The 16,339-nt window shown below is 43.0% G+C and overlaps 1 protein-coding gene across 5 annotated transcripts; it reads right to left on the bottom strand.

The window, feature by feature from the left end:
- Window positions 1-345: 345 nt before the first annotated feature.
- On the bottom strand, window positions 346-5,914 carry LOC124692057. 5 transcript variants are annotated; one of them, XM_047225361.1, is made up of 13 exons: window positions 5,460-5,902; window positions 5,208-5,347; window positions 4,355-4,432; window positions 3,726-3,805; window positions 2,989-3,073; window positions 2,379-2,798; window positions 1,847-1,954; window positions 1,691-1,758; window positions 1,457-1,544; window positions 1,303-1,374; window positions 1,139-1,192; window positions 956-1,055; window positions 346-718 (listed from the first exon to the last, which is right to left on the bottom strand). In XM_047225361.1, exons 1-12 carry the CDS (start codon window positions 5,860-5,862, stop codon window positions 966-968), a joined length of 1,686 nt encoding a protein of 561 aa, XP_047081317.1. In that variant the 5' UTR covers window positions 5,863-5,902; the 3' UTR covers window positions 346-718; window positions 956-965. The 5 variants fall into 5 exon arrangements, 4 of the variants coding, with proteins under 4 accessions (XP_047081317.1, XP_047081324.1, XP_047081311.1 ...); XM_047225368.1 differs by having other exon boundaries at window positions 346-685; XM_047225355.1 differs by having other exon boundaries at window positions 717-1,055; window positions 5,460-5,901.
- Between the last annotated feature and the right edge of the window lie 10,425 nt (window positions 5,915-16,339).

Genomic DNA, 16,339 nt, shown 5'->3' with positions numbered 1-16,339 from the left:
CATTCAAGCCAATTGCGCCTGCCGAAGGCCAAGCTCGTGCCTCAGATCGAATGTGTCGAGGAATCTACTAGAGCTAGGGCTCGTGTTGTCAAAGATAACCGTGTTCAGGTGCTTTCGGATCCACCACACCATCAACATAACAAGCGACCCACCATGCCGTCATCATAATAAACAGGTAGGGTAGATCAGATAGTCCTTTTCCCTTCTCATCCAGCCAAATCACATAACTATATGCCAAGGATTCCAGTAGTCCAGCACCGTGTCATTGTTTCATTTTCTTCACCTATATAACTTGGACTTTTAACAGCATTGACATGAAGCAAATGAGAGTATGAACAGCCAACATTACGGAGTTCAATTGTTGTTTTTCGGACCCATTTATTTCAGACATGCTTTACAAACATCAATTTACAGGATCTGCAAACATTCACACAGCATAAAAAGAGATGCGATTCAGTTTACACACTTATGTACAATTACAGTCCCACAATTCAACACGATGGTGTTAAGAGGTTACATTGAGCCATTTGCATGCCAGCATCATATTTTTTGCTGCAAATCAACTAGGAAACTCAGCACCAGTCCTTGAACTGCCTTGAACGCCCCATGGCTCTCCAGGGATTTGGCATTGTTTGTCTCCTTGTAAGCATACTTCATTTATTTCCATCTATAAGCCTGTCCTCATCTGTACTGTCGAGTGTCTGTACGCGGGAATGTGCTTGGTTGATGAAAAAAAAACATGTTTCTATTCTTCTCAGTATTCACTCTGATTCTGTTGTATGGAAAATACATGGTTCTACACAATGATCAATCTGTCTTCTGCATCAGAACTACTATCTTCTTAAGTCACTATGCCCAGCCCAGTAAGGTTTCTTAGTTTGAAAGTGAAAATGTATATTTTACTGAGATATGTGGCAAATGAAAAACAAATAAATGTTCTTGCATTGCATATTACCAAAATCTCATTATACATGCTCAGCAGACAATGCTTCCGAAGAATCTGAGCTAAGAAGCCTTTCTGCTTCATCATTAGCCTCAGCTTGTATACGCCATTGCTATAATGGTTTCAGAACCAAATGTTAGTTCCTTATAAACAATGTTATGGTCAATATAAATTTAGGAAGAAAGTATTTCTCACCTCTTCAAGACTATCAATCTCCATTAACTGTTGAATTTGTTCTGATATCCTTTCCTGAAACCATAATGCTGATAATTAGCTATCTGCCAGGAATAAATAAGAAAACAAACGCAATGGTACTTTAGGTATATACTATATGCATTGATGTGGATTAAACTACTTACTGCACCAGTAGCTGCTTCAGCAACGAGAACATCAGAGTCCATCTCAACTTCAATTTCAATCATAGAACATAACTGCAATAGCATATTTAACATTTTACTTCTGCTAGATTAAACGTGAAGTGTATGTAGATTTATGCACAGTTTCTTGTATTACTTTCGCATAACTTTCCATCAGCTCAATCTTTGCCAACAGCGTACTTTCCAAGCTTTTTCGTACATTCTTCAGTCTACCACGTCGAGCACTGAAATTAGTTTGTACAACGCTTAATTCTCATAGTAAAATGCTGCACTAGAACAGGAAAATATTCTAATAAAAGAGTGTTTTTAAGTAGGGTAAACTAGTACGATAGATGAACATGTTAGAACATGGAACTTTTGTAAGAATTACCGATATGATGGTTCGCCTACTGCTAATATCTTGTTCTCCAACTGACACATTCTTGCAAGCATCCACACCTTCGATGAAATAACTCTGAACACTATGCTTTCCAAAGTTTTATGCTTAGCAGAAAATATACTGGTTACAGAGATTAAAGAGACAAACCTCTTTTTCAGTAAGCTGTTTCAGATCCGTAAGACGACTCTGAAGCATGTCATACTGAGACAAGAGTTTCTGCCGTACAGCGACTATGTCTACTGCCTTTTGGGGAAGCTGGACAAACACAAGACTTTAATCATGCAGAACAGATAATACACTTCATACTTTCTAACTTCAGACTGTAAGTCACTATGTTGATGTTAATCACCAGAAGAAGACTTTCAAGCTAATTGTGTGATTGAGATTTTTGGATAAAATATTTCAAAATATAGTGGAACAAGACTTAAAATGGGTGTTGTCCAACAATAATATTAGCCAAATGAGTAGTAGTGTCGCTGTCAACAAGCAATTGCAAGATTGGGTGGAGCTAATCCAACAACAAAGCAAGATGGAACAGGCTAATATTAATAATTAACATGCTTATTGCCAATACACGAGTCTAGTGCTTTACCTACCTGCTTACAGTGTTTGCACTTTGTTTCATTTCCTTAATGAAAAAACTTTGAAGATGTTTTTGCTACATGGAATCAAAATATACCTTTCGAGTCTCTGGCAGGATCACTTGATTTAGAGTTGTTCCTACAGCAGCTGATGCAATGGCAGTTGCTGTAATTAGTCTAGGGAGACTTGGATCAATGAATGCAGAAACAGCATCTCCAGAAGCAAGCAAAGCAAGAGCACCGACAAATAGATACGGAGTAAGAACAAATGATCCCACATTCTTTGATGGCGCCCTTAGCAGCTTTGAGACCTGTCCACTGACATGGTTAGTGAGGCACATGGGTTCTCCTGGACTAAACCCTTTTGAGCGTGCCGCGATCTTGAGGGGACCCATTTCACGATAAACATTAGCTGGGGCAGCCAAGGAAATGGTCACTCTTTCTCCTCCTTGAGCAGGAAGTTCCACAGTCTTGGTAGCAAATCTATGTGTGCGGGCTGTACCTGAGGGTGTGCGGATCTACAACACAGATGACACAAAAACATATGAGTAATCAAAGTAAGTTCTACTCCCTCTGGTCTCTTTTAATTGACTCGGATTTAGCACAACTTTGTACTAAATCTGAGTCAATTAAATAGGACCGGAGGGAGTACTATGCAAAAAGATATTAGACAAAATTGTTCTATGCATTTTTGGAAAGGGAACCTACCACAATAGAGTGAACAGCAGCTGGAAGATCATCTTTCATCAAATTTATAACCTGCAACGCCTTCTTGAAAGCTGAAGTGTCCATGCTGCGTTCGGCAGGAGGAGATCCTTAGAAAAGTAATATTAGAAGCAACATCATGTACAGTACAGCAGGAAAAGTGAAACAAGTAACTAAAAAATAGTATTGTGAGGTAACAATAAATTAACACAATTGCTCGAGTACTCAGAGGATGAATAGTCATTGAAAGGGCGGAAGCGATCCCCTGTTATAGAGTTACATTTAAGAACAAAATGTAGCTATGAACATTTAATTTTGGTGTCTGGACGTTTTGGCATCCTGGAAAGTGGACATTTGTGGGAACAATTGTAACGCCCGGCAAAAAATTCATAGAGCAGTATAGATTGGCCCATCGTACCATCCTCAAGGCATGAAAATGTATCAGTTAGACCATGAATGGATCATACTGATTAACCTTAAAATTTTCAATTACTCATTATGATATCAATCCTAATCAACATATCGAGTATTTCTGAAGTTCTAACAGAAGTTAGACCTAGCCATCTCAACTACAGAAAAAGACATCTGTTTTATTAGAATGTTGCTGTCGGAGGTACTTATTATTTACTACTAAAAAATAGTGATCATAATCATAGCTAAATGTACAAAAAAGTTATAATAATCAACAATAAATTCCAAGAGATATCTGAGAGAATAAAACATGTCTCACACTCACTAACCTCACTTCTTCAGATTCGATGTTTGTAATGTCTCCAGAAAGTAGTTCATATTGGTACCGGCACTTCGAACATGAAACCACCTGAAGAGCATCCGAATAAAAATACTAAACTAAATTTTCATTCTAAGCTTCCAAATAAAAATAATGAAGGTTTTCTTGTTCATACTGTCATCTCTCAGCGTGGCTAGGCATAAAAGAAGGAACATATTTGTTTTCCTTTTTCACAACGATCATCCCTATAAAATTGTATTTGATCTGCGTCAGGATATTAAACACTTTACTAAAGCTGTCAATTGACTAAGCGCCAGTGAGGGACAGAATTACAAAACAAGACTACAGTTGTTGCTATTTGCATGCGGACCTACAATCATTTATATTCCTAGAACTTTTACTTTTGTTTCCCTACCTAATTCTGGATACGACACGTTGATTCATGTGCTAATAATATATAACAGCTACCTAGGCCACACTGTTTTCCATCTTGTTGTTCCAAGTGACCTACAGGTCTCTTACATCTCGTGACATATCCAAGTTGTGGATGTTTTTACAGAAGATCGTGTTGTGCAAGCTAACAAGTAGAATTCATTTATTCAACGAGATGTAAAGCAAGATAGTTTTACTGCATCAAACCTGTGTTCCATGCTGAGGCTGAGCAACAGCAATTGCCACCATACAGGTTGGACAGCAAACAGTTACCCCAAACCGGACCTGAAGTAAGTAAAATGCATTATTCTAAAGATATTTCCATGCACGATGGTATCCACATGTTAATATAGGATATTCTAATTCCTAAAGTAAGATGGGCCAGAAACTAGAATTATCAAAAAAAAATAAGGCTGTGTGCATCACTCAATGCAGAGGCCAGAGCTACGTTCCCCTTTTCGGAAAATAAATAAGAAACTAAGATATTCAGAACTACTGGAATTGTTGTGCCAGTGCGCAATCTTTGTGATATTAATACTGCAAAAGTGTTCGAAATTAGAAACTGCATGAAACAAGAAAAGCTTGTTCGCACAGTGCAGTGCAGTAACATATCTTTTTCTATTTTCCACTAGTTGAGTCAGATGAAACATATTCATGCAATATTTAACTGCAACATGATTATTTTGATACATTAGCTTCCCAACAAAAATATAATTGCCACAGTTAGAATGTCTTTGAGTTGATTTCACACGTTGTGCCCCACGAACTATTAACTAAGGTGTAGCTTCTGCAAACCACGAGTTGGCCACATTAAGAGTACTTGATCCTAAGCATTCCAAACTTGATCCCACGTCTAGCTTGATCCCGTGTATTTGGGTTAGCCACAAAAAAGAAAGATGTGCTGTTGTGCTAGGTATATACTACAGTTAAGTTGGAATGGAAGACTACAGGACAATGGGTCAGAAATCAAATGATATACTAGCACAATATTGGAGCATCATGCGATACATGATACAATATTGGAGTAACACATGAGTTCCTAGCTAGCACGAAATCTCACCTCCTCTGCGGAAGATGCACCAGCACGGGAGACGTAGCCGACAATCCTGATAGCATCAGAGACACGCAGAGCCGCCGCCAGCCGCTGGACCAGCAGCGCGTAGGTCCGCACGTCCGGCCTCGCCCAGCTCCAGCGCCCCACTGCAGCTCAGCGTCGGACACCGGCCAGACTCAGCACTCAGGCAAGACTCAGAATTCAGAAAGAATTCACGACTAGAAGAACAGCAGAATGGCCAAGGGAGGCTTAGCTTACCTCGCGCCAAGCCGGACCGCATGGCCTCGAAGACCGAGAGCGCGAGGTCGACGTTGCCGCGGTCGAGCGCCGCCGCGACGATCGCGTTGCAGTCGGACGCGTCCAGGGAGGATTTCGGACCGGAGCCCGCCCCACCCAGCGTCTCCGCGACAATGTCCAGCGCCTGGTCGGCGTCCGCGGCCGCAGAGAGCCGCCTGAGGAGGTCGGCGTCGAGGGGCCTGTCTCCCGCCGGTTCTGACGGGCCGGCGCCATCACCGGCGGCCGCGGAGCTGGCCCGCAGCGAGGAGGGCCAGCGGGGGGTGGGAGGGAAGAAGAAGGAGAAGCCGGTGGTGCATGCGAGTGGTGGAGGGTTGAGCGGGCGGAGTGGGTGGTGGAGTGCCGGCGAGAGGAGGGCGAGCGCCATGGCGGCGTGGTGTCAGACTCGGAGGGAATCCGTCGAGCACATTGTCGCCCGTTTTGCAGTGGATGAGGCGCGGGTGGTGGAAACTGGGGAGTGTTTTTTTTCTTTTTTGTAATCGGCTAGGGTGTTGCCTAGCGCGAAGGAAAGAACGGCCCGGCCACAGCGGCCCATTTACTGCGTGTCTCTACTTCTATATGCATGCCCTAAAAGTAGCATAAAAATACATTTTCTCAAAAAAAGTGGCATGAGAATACAATTTCATGATATGCAATTAAACATGTACTAAAACATGATTTTTCTCAACAGTTCATTTGTGTGACATATTGTTCAAGGCGAAAAGGCATATTTGTAATTGTACAAAGAACTTGCTTTTCATGACAAAAACTGTTCTTCCGAAGCGAGGGCATGCGCCCTCCAATCGACAACAGCAGGTGAGAAGACTATAAACTAAAGACTTACTAAAAAAGATTACATTTTGGAGCGAAGGTAATCTTTTTAGTAAAATAAATAGTTAATTTTTGTGCTAGAAAAGCAACCACGAACTTTCTTTTTGCGGCACAAAGTTGCTTTTCAATATGAGATCTAGTTTTAAATATTCAGCGTGGAACGCAACTGTCAAACTTGATATTGATTTAGCCATTTAGTTTGAAAACGATGCAATTTTTTACATTTGTAAAAAGGCTTGCATGTGGGCATATGGTTGACGTCATCTATCTTATTCTGTTTATATCTATCTGCTAATTTCGTAGTGTTCATGTCACATAAGGAACTCGTTGTTTTTGTGGGTGCTCAAGGACACAAAAAGCGCACGTGAGCTGGGAAGGAATGGGTTATATTTATTTTTCAAATATAGATAAGAATTATCACTCTAATAAAACAATATGATTTCAATTTGTTTTTTGTAATTCTTTGCGTGAATCTAAATAAGGGGAGGATATTAGAGGTACAAGAACAATTTAATGAGCTCTAGGACCAAACCTAAGGAGTCTCATACGACTCGGATCGATGTCAAAAAGGAGAAGATTGGAGTTGGCCTTGAGGAGTTCTGGATGACTCAAGTCTCTCTTGGTGGTTCTCTAACATAGAACAAGGCCTGCTCCGTTAAGGGGACTGAACTTATACTCCAAAAACATTGAACTGTCATTTTTGTAGGTGTGTCGGTCTACACTGACTTTCCCAAGATTGTTGTACATACCCCCTACTAATCTTTGCTGCGAAGACATGCCTAAATACGCCCATTTTAAGGCGACTGAACTTATACTCCAAAAACATGTAGGTGTGTTGGTCTACACTGATTTTGAGAAAAATTATGTACAACTCTCCTTCACATTTTATAGCCAAAAGAATCAAATCTATTCTGATTTCTTCACGAAGTTCGTGAGATTTTTTCACATGTATCAAATAAAATATTCACATAATTCACAAAATCACCTAAGTAAATAAAAAATTGCACCAAATCATTTTTATATTAGTGTACATCACGGAAAATACGAATTCCAGAAGAAATGTGAATGTGTTCTAAAGAAAAAATTCTTCAGAAACAAAATGTGATCTAACTCACACGAATATACTAATTGATTTACTAGTGTTAACTTTCTTATTTTTGAAGAAGGGAAAAAACACCATTCGAACGGAAAAATATTTTTAGACATTTTATAAAAAATAGTAACACAAAAAAAGGTTTATGGAACATATGGAAACAAAATACATTAACTAAGAAGTGAACAAGAAATGAATATAGAGAACCAAATGGTGAAAGAATAATTGAGAAGAACAACAAAAAGAAAACAAAAAAATAAACAAAGTAGGAATAACTGAAGAGAAAATCATTTTTTTGAAAAAACATAGGAAATAACTCACCCCTGAAAGGGCTTTGGTCCCATGATAGTGGAGCTGTAAGGGAAGTAACATATTATTCTTTACTAGCAAAGAAGAGTAGGTTTTATTATGTCTTCTCTTGTCTTTCCACGTTCGGCGATAACTGTACTGCCCGAATTAAGAGTCAATTGAGTGATAGTATAAAGACAAGATCAATCAATTGGCAGATACCTATGTAGACCCCGAATGAATGAATATACCAGTTCATGGGAACTATCGCTCGATGGATCAATCGTACGCCGCATTTTTTGTCGATACATGACTGTGACAGGGGATCCATCGTCAGCAATTATTTTAACTGACAGAAATAAGAGACAGTTACCTTGGCTTTTTTCAGATGCCGCGAATGAATCTATGAAGTGCATTGTTACCGTCGATCAATGTACCCATCGTAGGCGCCGACCTCGCTTTCTTTTTTTAACAAATGGCTGTGAGATGTCGTTGCTTTACTGGTCCACGTACGTACCAACCCAGCTATAACAAGCTCGATCATCGACTAGCTGAGTCGCATAACCGGAGGAGGTGGCTCGTCCCGTGATATCATCTTCTCCGCCGGCTGGCCGTAATGGAGGAGGCCATCCGTGCGTTGTACCACGGGCTGGTGGAGACGGGAAAGCTGCGGGAGGAGGAGCTCTCCTCCTTCTGCCGCCACTTTGATCGCCTGCCGTCGAGCTACCTGACTACCCGCTACATGTGGCCGGGGCCCGACGACGTGCTGCTCGACCGGAGGGTTCTCGCCGACGCCGACGCAAACAAGCGGATCGCCGCCCACGCACGCTTCATACAACGCGTTCGGCTCCCCTATGACGACGACGGCGTCGGCGGCTGTCCACCCGATGAACAGCCGACGCTGCCGGAGCTGAGGTACAAACGTCTCTTACGCATAGTACAGTGATGAGTTATATACTGTACTTGGTTTCAGCAACTAATTAATGGATACGTTTTGAAACCTCAAACTTCCTCTGGGCACAGGCAAGAGGAATTGCTTGTTCATGAGATTATCTTTGCTTCTCGCGACAAACCAGGACTCCTTAGCCAGGTGATCGGTTTAATAGTTTTGGTTTTGAGTGTTTAGTTTTCTCTACAAACTTACAGATTTTGAAACAAGGGCGAATTTTACAGGTATGGTGTAGTAATAAACTATAACTATATGTCTACAATAAACTGAGCATCAATTAAGTGATGCTCGTTCTTTGTTTTTCGAATTTGTAATACGAATTACAAACGAAAACATACTTTTTCTTTTTTATGTTGGAATTCTATTATATTTAAGGACACATAAATCTTAAAAATCATTTATAATTACATTCATTACCGTACCCTTTCTCTCCTCCATAATAATCTATAAATACCAGGAAATAACAGATTCAACTAAAGATATTTAAATACATTTTAAAAGATAAAATATCATAAATTTAGTTCAAATAAAAGTTATTAAAAAAATTCGGTTTAGTTTTTATTTGTACTAGTGTGCATTGATGTATAAAAGTACCCACCGGGAAACATAATTATCGAACAATCACTCAAATTAGGGTAAACATTACTGAAATATAATTTCTGGCAAAATACTAGAAAAATCTATATGTTTTGTGAGTTATTTATGATGTGGCGTTGAAATCAGATGTCACTTCGCTCTTACATGCAGGGTTCAAACTACGAGGTTGCATAGAAATTGTTAAATTGTGTAATAATTTACATGTGTACGTGGGCTAAAGAGAGGGAAGGGAAAGAGAATCTGGCAACTCGTGTAGTTTTTTTTTTCGAATCAACTCGCGTAGTTGTTGATAGTCCACGAGTGATAACCAAGGGTAGAAAACACAATCTATGTTTTGTTCTTTAAAAGTGGGTTCTAACTTCTAATCGATTCAATGCTTGTGTTATATGCTATTATTCATTGTGCAGTTATCGACATTGATGAATCTTGTCCGACTTCATATTCGCGAAGCTCATATTTTCACCACAATAGATGGCTTCTGTTTGAGCATATTTCATGTTGACGGTTGGTCTCGAGAGGTAAACTTTTCTAAATTTTTACCCGATTTACCATGAGTATATGTTGCCAAAATTAATGAAGCTCGATATTTCTACTTATATATCATTATGGAAACATGAAGTTCCAAGTAAATATGGTTTTGTCATTAGGGATGGTGAAGTTTTATTATCTACATAAGTTGGTACATTTATATGCAGTTTGTGTGTTATGTTTTCAAAAAGAGGTAAGTATTATATGATATAAAAACAACACTAGTTCATAAGTTAAGTAGATTTTCACGCAATAAGAATTAAGTAGTTTATAAAACATTAACATTAATATTGTCACATTTGTGTGTATGTTGAAATGCAATGGTTCAGGTTTTGTTCCAAAAATTGAACTGACATCCATGAGCTTTGTTGCATTATTCACATATGTGAGTTTTTGCATTTTATTTCTATGCAATGGTTCAAGTTATGATACGTTCATGAAAACACATATCATATTTTAGTTATCACCCCTTTTCAGGATGTTAAAGGATTGATCGAAGCAATAGAGGACGAATTGATTCGTGAAAAGGTGTATAATGTATAAGGATTGGAGCATGCCCCTGCTGAAAATGGATATAAAATGGATATCCAGTTGGACTTGTGATAACTTATATGTGTATTGTGATGTCAATGTGTGTGCCCCTACTACTTGCATTGAGTGGTTCTCAAAGAAAAATTATAGTCGCGTTTATAGAAGAACATTTATATTCTCATAAGAGACAGATCAATGTAATTTGTTGATCGTGATTGCACATGTAGCTTTATGTAATCTCTCTTGAAACTCTAGAGCAGTAGAGCTGATTGGTATGCATCTATATGTACTATGTTTCAATGCAATAACGATCTAGTTGCTGAGTCTCTTGATCTCTAGTTATTCGATTGCAGCAACGTGAATGGTAGATCAAATTTCACGTATTCCACTTTGCACTGGCCCATACCAAAATTTTCCTTTTTTGGGAAAGAGGTTATAACGAAGTGGTCACTTTGCACCATGTGAGCATAACAATATCGCACTTTATACTGGATCCCTAGAAAATTCAAAAGAAAATCTTTTGTGTATCATGTGACGATATTTATACGAATAATTTTACTTTAAAATATGATCATTTTGGTTCAGAAAAATCTGTATTTGAAAAAAGCAGAATGCACATTTTTTGTTAGACGGGTTGTAGATGGCCATATTTCATATTTTTAACATGGTTGGATAAAGGTTTATTTCTCGAAAAGGAAGGCACAAGCCTCCAGGCTTCTACACCCTCAGCTATGCACAATCATAACAACATTGAAAATAAAAAGAAACATGAGGTCAAGGTCAAACAAATCAGCTGAACATAGTCATCCACTTTGAATGGAACTCGCGACAACTTCTCCTCTATCCTACCACACCTAATTTTAATAGGTGGGTCATAATCAAACAATGGAGCAGTATAGAACCTGAAAAAACGCAAGACTCAAGAAAAATCCTTAAAGAAAAATTGTGGCGTGTTCTAGTTCCGACAAAACCCAATGAAAATTGAAGCAAGCGTTAACCTACCTATAGAGTGCTGCAAGTATAAGGAAAATGATTTAGTTTCCCTCGAGGATCCACACACTCCATCCTCTGTGTCGACAGCCTTCCACGCGTCTACGAGGCCCACCACAACATCATCCTTTTCCTACCTCCTGTCTAGGAGATCTCGGCTCCCTTGGTGCTCGCCTTGTTCGCCACCCTGCCTGGTGAGGCCGAGCTATCGGAGGCGGAGAACTTCTTCATCCCACCGGAGACGCCGCCCGCTCATTCACCCGTTCCATGCTCGCCACCAAGTCAGGCACCACGAACATCTGCGATGTTGCATATGCCTACCGGTGGTGATCGAGGCTGCTACTAACGATGTTTGGCGTTGCTACAATCCGCACTACTAGAAAACAGCTTATCAGTGGCGCACCACTTTTAGCTATCAGTGGCGCACTAGTGGTGCGCCACTGATATCACGCCACTGCTAACTATTAGTAGTGGCGCACCACTAGTGCGCCATTAGTATGGCACATAGCAGTGGCGCACCGCGTAATGCGCCATAAGTAGCATCATCGTGCGCCACAAGTACAATCCAGGGGTGCGCCACTAAATCCTAAAATGTGCGCCATAGATACCAGGTCAGGGTGCGCCAGTAGAACCATGCAGGGTGCGCCACTACTAGTATGAGAAAAAAAACAAAAACAAAAAGAACAGTAGCTCATACAGAGCTTTGCTACTCTGATACTGTCTTGTATTCTACCGTGGGAAGAAAACAAAATACTCAACATTTATTATACAGAACAAAACACAACCAGTCTGTGACTTTGCAATTAAAACCTAAAAGAAGAACAAAAAAGCAATCAGGTCCCTGCTGTACAGGGACGGAGCATCCCTGCTGTACAGGGTAGGAGCACGCCGGATTCTAGCACATGCATGCCGCCGGCGGAGGGAGGCGTCGTCGGCCGTCGGTGGAGCCAGAGCACGCGCATGTCGCCGACGGAGGGAGGCATGGACGGCCGCCGGTGGAGCTGGAGCACGCGCATGTCGTCGGCGGAGGGAGGCGTGGACGGCCGCCGGTGGAGCCGGAGCACGTGCATGTCGCCGGCAGAGCAAGGGCGCGATGGCGCAGAGGTCCGCGACGGCGCTCACCTCGCTCTCCATCGACCTCCCTGTCGTGGACGAGGACGACGCCGTCTCCTACTGCGAAGATCGGCGGATCAATCTCCTCCGTGTGTAACTGCCACGGGATCCAGGACCAGCAGAAGGCCGCCGCCTGGAGGACCAAGCCGACCGCCGCCGCGTGCGCACCTGCACGGGATCCAAAACCAGCAGAAGACGAGGAGGCGGGCGTGGTGAAGAGCAAGCGCCCAAGCGCCGTGCCGTCGTCGGGACCCGCGGGCAGGGTGAGGTCGAGGCGGGCGGCGGACGGGTAGCCTGCGAGAGCGGCGCGGAGGAGGTCCGCGCGGTAGGGGCGGCGCACGAGGTGGTGGCGCGACTTGGCGTCGCGGCGGCGGCGGTGGCGCGACCGCGACCGTGCTCTCTATGGCCATGGCAGGGGTGAGACGCGGCGGCGCTTGGAGAGGGTTGGAGAGAGAGAAAGTAGATCGAGGGTTGGAGAGAGGGCGTCGGTTCTGAGTTTCTGACTTCGATCTGAGATCTGAGTGGGTGAGGGCGTGGGTGGGTGCGTGGCAGCGTGGGTGGGTGCGTGCGCGTGGGTGGTGGGGGCGCACAGTGGCGCACCATGCGCAGATGCGCCATGGGGTGTGTGATTTTGGCCAGCACAGTGGCGCACCACATATAGGTGCGCCATTGCTATGTAACGGCGATTCTTGTAAAGGCAAAAGGCGAAGCGGGTATGGGAATGCAAAGTTTGTTGCCCTTGAACAAGAATCCTTGGTGCAGTAGAAATCATCGGCCTTGCACTTATCACTAGAACACGTTACGAATTGGGCCAAAGAAAGTATCGGAAGCATATTGGTCTTTGATTTCATCAAGACCCAAGCATGGAAATCAAGCGAGAGTGAGTAATAGGGTGAGTTTGCGGGAAAGAGCATCGCAACTACGTTGTCCTTACCTTGCTTGTGTTTGATTACAAATGGAAAGGACTCAATGAACTCAGCCACATTTTGCATGTCTTTGTTCCAGAATTGTGTTGACTTTTCAGCCTTCCAGAACTCATGGTCGGAGTGAATGACAGCTACTTTGACCCAGATAATGATACCAAACTTCAGAGCACGAACCAAAGCATTAAGAGTTCCTTGTCATATATAGGATAGTTGGCGTGCGCCATCCAACTTCCGCTATAGTATGCCACGGGTTTTCCATCTTGCATAAGAACTCCGCCAATCACAGAGTCCCTCATCACATTCAATCTCAAAAGTTTTAGAAAATCGGGAAGAACAAGTAGTGGAGCCCTCGGTAAGTATCTTTTTCAACTCATAAAAAGCTTTTGTTGGGCCTTGCCCCACACAAATGGAACATTCTTTTACGTAAGCTCATTCAAAGGGCAAGCTAATGGTTAGCTAAAGTCTTTTCACCAAGCGTCGATCGAAAACCGCGAGTCCATGAAGAACTTCGAACTTGACCAACATTGGTAGGAGTGGGCCCAGTGTGGATGGCCTCGGCCTTGGAGGAGTCCACTTCAATCCCGTTGGCGGAAACCACAAATCCAAGAAAAACCAACTTGCTTTGTGCAAATGGTCGCGACTTGGGAAGGATTTGACAAACAGCTCAGCTACTCGCGCAAGATGCATACGACTTCTCTCACATGTCGCACATGGTCCTCGAGATTTCATACAAATGAGAATATCATCGAGGTAGACCACCACACTCTTGCCAACGAGAGGTCGCAAGGTGTGGTTTCATGAGACGCATGAAAGTAGATGGAGCATTTGAAAGACCAAATGGCATGACAAGCCATTCATAGAGACCAGGTTTGGTCTTGAATGCCGTCTTCCATTCATCACCCCTGTGCCATGCTTGCAGTTTGGTGGTAGCCACTCACGCAAAATCAATCTTAGAGAAAATCGTGGCACCACACAATTCATCAAGCATGTCATGTAAACGCGGAATGGGATGGCGTGTATCGAACGGTAATGGCATTGATGGGGCGAGACAATCCATACAATACACATTCGTTGCGACTCATCGGGTTTAGGAGCGAGAATCACTGGAGGCCGCACAAGGGCTTAAGCTTTCACGTACATACCCTTTTCGAGGAGACCTTGGAATTTGGCGTTGAATCTCCTTTGTGTCTTCGGGGTTGGTGCGGTAGGCGGTGCGGTTTTGGTAGAGAGGGCGCCGAGGCATGAGGTCGATGCGGTGCTCAATCCCTCTAAGCTGGTGGAAGTCCATGAGGAAGCTCGTCGGGGAAGACATCTTGGAACTCCTTCAAAAGAGACAACAAAGGCGAAGGAAGTGTTGTTAAGTTGTTAGTCTCCGAGGATGGCCCCTTGCAAGTGAGCACATAGTGCAATTTGGTGGATGGAGTTGTGGTGCACTTCTCTCATCTCACTCTGCGCAGCTGGTAGAGGCCTTTGCTCTTCATCTCACTTACATATGGCTTGTGGCGCTCACTTTCTTTTGGTGGAGTCACTCTCCTCACCGCTCATCTCACTAGTGATAGCAGCTTCCTTAGCCCTCGCTAAAGCCTTTGCATTGTCCGCAATTACTTGGCTAGGAGTCATTGGGCGTAGGATGAATGTCTTGTCGCCGACCTTGAATCTATAGGCATTTGAGTATGCCATCATGGTTTGCTCTTTTGTCATATTGCCAAGAGGCTTGCCAAGTAGCTATGTGGGCAACACTCGTCATAGGGCACGACATCACAATCAACGGTGTCTTCATAAGCGCCAATCTTGAAGGATATGGTGACGGTGTGTTGTATCTTGGCGTTTCCATTGTCAATTAGCCATTGCACTTGGTAAGGGAAGGGGTGTTTCGGAGTGTGAGGTTGAGCTTGGAGCATAGTTTGGTGCTTGCAAGATTGTGGAAACTCCCTCCATCGATGATAACCTTTATTGACTTGCCATTGATTCCGGCTGCTTGTTTGGAAGATGTTGCACCTTTGATCTTCATTGGGGAGGACATGGTTTGTCAACACATTGGTCACCACAAGTGATGGGCTTGCATCATGCACACATAGGACTTGCTCTTGGTCTTCCAAGTCATCATCTTCATGAGTGGTTGCGGCTTGTACCAAGGCTTCATATTCACCTTCACTCAAGTACTCCACATCTACATCATCCGAGTTATCATAACTCTTGTGTTTTGCATTCAAAGAATTTATGTCCTTGAGCACCACACTTGAAGCAAGTGATGTTACTAGATCACGGTGGAAGCCTTGGAGGACATAGTTGATTGCTCCGGCTTGAAGCTTGTAGTCTTGATAGCACTTCTTGTTTGCTTGGGAGGATCCTTGGGTGCACTAGCACTTGTATTCATGAGGCTTGAAGAGGTAGTTGTTGCATTTCTTGCGGCAAAGAAGGTCTTGGTCTTGGCACTTGCTAAGTGTTCTCGCACTTGGCGCTCGGCCCTTGTAGCTTGATGAAGTAACTCAACCATGTTGGTGTAAGGCAAGAACTCCACTATCCTCTTGACGGGAATATTCAATCCATTCAAGAATCTTGCCATAGTTTTCTCTTCTCGCTCATCCACATTGGCACTTATCATGGTCATGTTCATCTCCTTGTAGTACTCCTCAACGGACTTGAAGCTTTGCTTGAGTTGAGTAAGCTTGTTGAAGAGGTCCACGTTTGTGGTGGGTGGGCACGAAAGCGTTTGTGCGGGACTTCTTGCATCTCTTCCCATGTGCTTCGATGGGCTACTAAGTCTTCCTTGTCCACGCTTCTTGTTCACTTCTTCCCACCAAGGAATTTGCATATCCCTCAAGCTCAAGTGATGCCATGGCCACTTTCTTTGCCTTCGGAGAAGTTGTGTATCGCAGGAAGATTTTGTCAGCCTTGGGTGCCCCCAAGACAAGTATGCATCGGGGGTCTTCCTCTCCTTGGAACTTGGGCATGGTGAACTTGAGGCTTCCCTACAGATTTTTTCCTCATTACGGTCATTGCGTCTAGGAGGTGGTCT

The sequence above is a fragment of the Lolium rigidum genome, chromosome 1, assembly GCF_022539505.1.
Source record: "Lolium rigidum isolate FL_2022 chromosome 1, APGP_CSIRO_Lrig_0.1, whole genome shotgun sequence".
Taxonomy (NCBI): Eukaryota; Viridiplantae; Streptophyta; class Magnoliopsida; order Poales; family Poaceae; genus Lolium; species Lolium rigidum.
Note: the sequence above shows the minus strand (reverse complement) of the source record. Positions and strands in the feature narration are given on the sequence as shown.